Genomic DNA, 6,615 nt, shown 5'->3' with positions numbered 1-6,615 from the left:
AGTAGTGTTTTGGACAATGAAAAGGAATACCATTTGGAGAAGTGCAGACCCCTTCCAGCACCATGGGGCAGAAAGACTGTCCAGGCAGCATCATCTCAGGTCTGGTGAGAAATGTGAAGCTGAGGAGGCCTCAAAGTGCAAGTACCAAGCTACAAGATCACTATTGCAAGCACAGTTACAGTATAGATACTTGCCATAACAGTGCTGTGGTATCAGTAAAAAACTCAAATATTTTCTATGTAAATGACTGCCACTTACAGCCCTTTTTTCTAGAATTGAGCTAGATCTTTGAACCACAACTTTTTTGCTACATTAAGCAGTTAATTTGGTTCTCCACCTACCCCCACCCCTTTCAAATCTACCTACTGCTTGAACTTGGGGATGTATATTTTTAGACCAGCTAAGCTAGAAGACCAGTTTCTTTTCAATTCACTTCTTTTAAGGCAAGAAAACAGTCTAATTTAATTGGTCCATTGTTCTCTGCAATGTCACTCAACTCCCCACAGCAGTACTCCCCAAATGGTATAGGAATATATTTGAAAACCATCTCCTATGTAAACTTCTCAGGCATCAGCTGGAACTGTCTCTCTCTTGCTGTCTTAAAAAAGAATCTTATTCATCTGTTTTCCACAGCAACCTTTGGAACCACCTTGCAATGAATCTCTTATGTTTGTGGATGCATTTTAATCATATGACACCACTTTCAAACTTACACACTCAGAGCAAGATGTGCCCTCGTGTCTTGTCTGCACCTGTCAGGGATGAGGATGCAAACTGAAAAGAAAACACGGCTTTATTTATCCAAAGCAAATCACGTGGTGACTCACTGCTGGAAACTTTGAGACTATGTCTGGAAAGTAGTATTATTATTTACTCATCCTCTTCTTATACTGCTCCATTGGAACCAATCAGAACACTGAGACCACTGCTCTGCCAAGGCACAACCATCCATATGTTCTGAACAGTATCAGCCAGTAGTCAGTGACTGTTGAGGAATTTGTTAATATAGCATTTTGGAACATGTCAGTCACTCATAACCGAGCAAAGGACACAACAAAGATGTTCCTTACCTTTTCTGGTCAGGTTAACATTTTGATTCTCAAACATCTGTACGGATTCTCCCACAAAAAGGATTTTCTCAGCAACCCGCACAGGAATGTACGAGGGCAGCATTTCTACTCGCAGAGAAAACTGTTTCAGAGACGGAGCTAACATGTTCTCCTCCTCAATCAAGCGCTGTCAGAGACCCCGTGATTGGGGAGGGGGGGGAAAGACAAAAAAGTGTGAGAAAACCAGATAGAAAAGGTATATAAAAGGATGGAGGGGTGTGAGAGTAGGAATCCAAGTACATTGGAAGTAAGCAGAAAGGTAACAAACTTGATTTGCATTATTTAAGTAAGCCTGCAAACTTCTTTATACTTCTCGTATGCTAGCAGATCTCCCTAGAGAACAAGTTACTTTCATCAGAGTGGGGAGCAGAAGTCAGAAACGGAGAAGCTAAACCTTTATGGAATAGCAGCAAATTGGCTCTCCCAAAGGATAATGTTACATCAGCAAAAGGAATTTTGTGCAACTGCACTACATCAGGTTTTTTGCAGCCATAACAATGTTCATTAGCACTCCCCAAAACAAGCCTCCCCTACACCCATTCCTGTATGTTTCAACGCTGCTAGAACACTTATGATATGGGCCAAATGTAAGCACTTCCACTAGAAAGCAAATAGGTTAAAGATCTGAAGGCTTGCTAGCATAAAGTAGGCAATTCTCTCAGTTCCTGCAAGAGGCATTTAAAACACTACACTAAGTAATTAATTTTTTTCTGAATGTGTTAGTAAAGAACTCTGAGTACAGAGGCAAGAGTCCATAATCCAAAAGACATTGTGCTAACAAATTTTTGAGCATGTTTGCCATCTGCAGAATTCATTCTATGGGAGAGTTCAGTCTGAGTTTTGTGCTGATATTAACAGCTTGGCAGTTATTTTTCTTAAGATTTTTCTAACACTTTTAGATGAGGAAATACCCAAGTATTTTAGTGGCCTATCCCATTAACACTCACTGAAGAATTGCCAACACTTAGTCAATAATACTGAAGAAGAAAGGTAATTAGGCGCTCTCGGTGTCATCTTCTAAATGCCTGTATTTTCCACCATGGATCTAGAAGATGTGCCAGTTTTCATTCTTCCTATATCCAATATAATGAAATAACAGATTTTTTCACTAACTGCCTTTAGTTTTCATGGTTTTGCCTTGTAGTGTTTTTGCTTTTGTGTGTAGTCTTGTCCTCAGCAGAGACTCTTTGTACTGGGCAAAGCAGTGTGTTTTGAGGGTGAATATTCTGTGTGTTTATCACCAAGTTGCAAGCAGCACACTAACACCATGGGTGCCCATGAAACACTTTCTTGCAGTAAACTAGCGTGTGAATTTACAGAGTTGCAGTTGCTCCTCACTTGTCCATGATGTAGACACTATTCAGATGCACAAAGTGTGTAAGATTACTCCATTAAGCTGCTTTGCACAAGAACATTCTAATGGTATGCCATTTATGTGAGGAGCTACTGCATTTCCTCAGTACAGTGGCAGGTTGCTCCCTGAATTCACACTCCGGACATACTCTTAGCAGCCTCTTGACTCTCACAAAGCACATTTTTCTCCAGTAATGTCATGACCCTGTTAGGCAACCTATGCACAACCAATGCTTGTGCAACAAAGGTACCTGACCCAGCTGCCAATAGGGTGCAAAACAAGTCAGCACCCAAGCTCCCCACAACCTTTGCCTTGCAATTGCTCACACTACCACCAGTGCCTGTGTTGAGCAGATCAGAGTGTCGGCCATAAGGAAGCAGAAAAGAGTCAGTCAAGAGCAGGGTGAATACAGCAGTTCCAATTAATTGATAACACTGTCACAGATTCCACCCACACGGCTTCCTACCCAAGATTATGCAACTGTGCCAAATGGTATGTCTCTAAATGCAACCTATTACAATATTCTGTTGATTTCCCATCCTACCAGGTCTCAGTATATGTCCAGTCCAGCACAGCTCACACTGAAGCAGAAGAAAATGTATTCTTTAGTGCCCTAGGGACCAAAGGATGCCAAGCTATGGCTTGCATTGCAGTCTTACCAAGTCCTGCAGTTCACGTAGCTGTTTTCCTGTAAGGCCCCCAATTCCTAGGTCGTCATCATCTTCTTCAGGTTGGCTAGGGACATTCCCAGAAGAGGGGCCTTGTTTGATAAAAAACTCTTCATGTTGATCTAGTAGCAATCCATGCAGCATCCAGGCAGAGAGCTGCTTATACATGACTCCATGACACACAGCCAGAATCCTGTGGTCAAAAGCAGCACAGTGAGGCTTTTACACACAGAAATCAGAACCTCATTCTGGAAAGTCCAGTCAGGCATTATGGCAAGTGCTAAATGGCTAATGTGCAATTTCTTTTTTTTTTTTAGAGGAAGGTGGACCAAGCACTTGCAAAACTAAACCAACATATCCTCTGAATACGCAGCTTTTCCACAGGTGTCTGCTCCTACACCAGATGTCTCAATAAGCTTGCAGTAGCTTTCCAGTCCTGCAGTTCCTGCTCAGTTACCATTTCAGCATGATCACAGATTACCTCTTAAGCAATATAGCTTTCTCCCCAAGGACATACAAACCTAGCAACACTCACTGGTTTTTTGAAGGATCAAAACACAGTAACAGGTCTACCATATGCAGAACAGTTCATGTAGACCTCCAAAGAAGAAAACAACACAGGGTCCTAACCTTCCTCAGCCCTAAGTCCAAAGTATGGAGAAAGCCTTAACTCCTGTCACAAGTCTGCTTTAGATAAAAAATAGGGACTATGACAGTTTTCCCTGCATGCCACTTCTACTTTATATCATGCAAGCCTGTTTTGCATGTATCGTACTGTATCTTAAATTATCGTACTGTTTTTACAAGATAAACACTTTGACACTAACTGCAGTTACTACAGAAGAATGAAATAACAGCTTTATTGTATCTACATACTTTTCAAGAGCACTGCGAACAGGAGGCAGCCCCCCACAGCTATGTTTGTGGACTGTCTCTAGTATCTGACATCCATGAATCTGCAGAAAGAAAACATGGTTAGACTAGATCTGTTATTTCGATCTGTACTGACCTTTTCAGACATTTAAACGCTGTGCTTTCTGCTAACAGGAAAATGTCATAACAAGCTGCACAAGTCTTAGAGAAAGAAAGATGTAACATGCTCTGTGCAGTGAAGAATGAGGCCGCCTATTCATCACTGGATTGAAAACATCAGTTCTGCCTTCCCCCCCGCCAAGTGACAGTGGGAGAAAAAAGAGAAGAAGTTCCATCCAGCAGCATCTCATGCTATGAAGCGTAGTGTGATTCAAGTCATCAAAGACCATACTGATAATAAAAAAGTCAAATACAGGGTAAATGGATTTGCAAATTAGTTATTCAGTACTTAGAGTAGTACTGGGAATATGGCATCCATTACTGAAACCACATTCTTGCCTAGTATTAAAGGTCTGCAGTGGGGGCAGAAAGAACTTTATCAGCTAAAGAGGAAACTTGTCAAGAGAAACTAGCTACAATTTTACTGTACCTTCTGAGTCTTGATCTGTTCCACCATGACCATCACAGAAGGGAAGAGTAACTGAAACTGCAGAACAAGGAACCAAATATTGAATTAGGTTGCTATGCAAGGGAGAGAAAGAAACTATACGTGAGTAAGTGTGGACAGCAGCTACTTACAATAATTTAATTAAGCTATCATCTGTCTTTCCACACAAGTTAGAAAGATGACATGAAAATCTCTAGGAAGTATGTTCTCCCTCTACTGGACCAAGATTCAGGAAGTTACTACATTCTAGCTGCAGTTCAGGCTAAACACAAGCTGTGAGGAATATGTGAGGGACAAGGTAGAAGACCTAAGCTTTGTGTCAAAGTGCAAGTGATCCTCTGAGCATGATTAAGGGACTACAAATGTAGAGGTGCTAAAAAGAAATGGCATGACATGACAGACTAACCATTATCTACCCTACCCACTTTCTTATTAGACCCCGGGGAGTGATAAGAGTAACCGGAGAGCACTACCTCTTTATTAATATGACATACCTGATCCAAGGAATAATTAACATGTGAGATGGAAAGATGAGGGTCAGCCAGAAACTGCAAGCACAACAAAGCAGTTCATGAAAATTAAAATCAAGTACAGTTAAGTAAAAAATCATGTTTGCCTCTCTATTCCAAATCTTCCATTCCCACAGCTCCCCTCCTCTTCCTCTCCTCCCCCCCCCATATTTTGGGCTATGTCCCATTTTAGAGTATAACAACCACTGCATGGTAACAGTACCCAATATAAAACAGCCACTAATCTAGTGGAAATTAATCAAAACCTTTACAACAGAAAACAGAAGTCACAGTAGTCTGAGACAGCACTGAGCTCTGAGGCAGATGGGGTACTTACTGAACTGATGCTAGAGTGGGCTTAATATTTATGAGAATGAAGAGTCATTTACAATAGCATCTCACAGGAATAATCTGGAAGACATTCCTGATTAGGATAGGAAAATACTTTATCTCTTCTTTAGTTGTTATTAGTTAGCATATTAATTGCAGAAATGACAGCTTCCCACAACCTGTCAGCAGCAGGGCAGCATCTTGTTCCAAATCTCTCTCCTTTACCTCTTGTTCTAGGTCAAGTAGTGCCTGTCGATAAGGCTGCAGCACTGAATCAAGACCTGTGCAGAAGGCTCGCAAATAAATGCCATGTAACCCACTCTGGTTTTGTTGAGATGGATGATGGTCCTGAAACCAAACAATGAAATCTACATCAGCATCCCAGTGCAGATGTAAAGACAATGTTACACCAGCAGCCAGCGGTCTAAACAGCCTGGAACACACTTTAGCCCACCAGAAAGCACCCAGAAAAACAAAACAGTAGTTTGCCACAAAGACAGCCTGAGCAGAATTATTCTGAGCTCTTTTATGGTCAGATGCAAGTACTGGGAACCACTGGTAATTTCTGTGCTTCTTTGTACCTAAGCACGCTTCTTAGATCTCAAAGCTCCTCACAAACCATGAGAACTCACTACAACAGAGGGATGAGCATCCTGTAGAGTTCACGCATGCCCGTGACCAGCATTTCTGCACTGGTCACTGCAGGAATCATTACAGTTTGTTTCTCCAAGGACCAGATCTTGCATCTGGGCCACCCTCTGCCTGCCCCCCTTATTCACACCGCACGGAGCTCGCTGCACCGAGCACCGGGGGCAGCCCAGCCGGACCGGCTGCTGCCCGGGAAACACAGCGGAGCGCTACGGCGGCCCCACCTGCTGTTGTACGTGCCCCGTGTACTGCTCCACGAACTCGGCGAAGCGGATGTAGTCGGTGCCGAGGCGGCAGAGTCGGTTCAAGACACTGGTCTCGCTGGGGTGCAAGAACGGCAGCTCCTGGGACACCTGAGCAGGGAAAAAGCGATGAGGGCAGGGGAACGGAGGGGCGGGATTCCGGGTTCAGTCCGGTTGTCCGCTGCGGCCCGTACCTGCAGGCCAGCGCGCTTGCTCCAGGTGAAGGCCGCCCCCGGATACCCGCTCAGCGCCAACAGCAGCTCATGGATCATCCT

The 6,615-nt window shown here is 43.2% G+C and overlaps 1 protein-coding gene across 1 annotated transcript in view; it reads right to left on the bottom strand.

Annotated features, from left to right (window-relative positions):
- TUBGCP4 (tubulin, gamma complex associated protein 4) overlaps nt 1-6,612 on the bottom strand; it is a 13,955-nt gene extending 7,343 nt beyond the window's left edge. Inside the window, exons 1-9 of the mRNA XM_010014584.1 lie at nt 6,535-6,612; nt 6,323-6,451; nt 5,676-5,798; nt 5,106-5,159; nt 4,594-4,650; nt 4,008-4,087; nt 3,123-3,324; nt 1,071-1,236; nt 828-850 (exon numbers count right to left, since the gene is read on the bottom strand). Coding sequence (XP_010012886.1) covers nt 828-850; nt 1,071-1,236; nt 3,123-3,324; nt 4,008-4,087; nt 4,594-4,650; nt 5,106-5,159; nt 5,676-5,798; nt 6,323-6,451; nt 6,535-6,612 — 912 coding nt within the window. The remainder of the gene's footprint in view (nt 1-827; nt 851-1,070; nt 1,237-3,122; nt 3,325-4,007; nt 4,088-4,593; nt 4,651-5,105; nt 5,160-5,675; nt 5,799-6,322; nt 6,452-6,534) is intronic.
- Between the last annotated feature and the right edge of the window lie 3 nt (nt 6,613-6,615).

This window comes from Nestor notabilis, unplaced genomic scaffold (assembly GCF_000696875.1).
Source record: "Nestor notabilis isolate BGI_N333 unplaced genomic scaffold, ASM69687v1 scaffold4420, whole genome shotgun sequence".
NCBI classification, from domain to species: domain Eukaryota; kingdom Metazoa; phylum Chordata; class Aves; order Psittaciformes; family Psittacidae; genus Nestor; species Nestor notabilis.
Note: the sequence above shows the minus strand (reverse complement) of the source record. Positions and strands in the feature narration are given on the sequence as shown.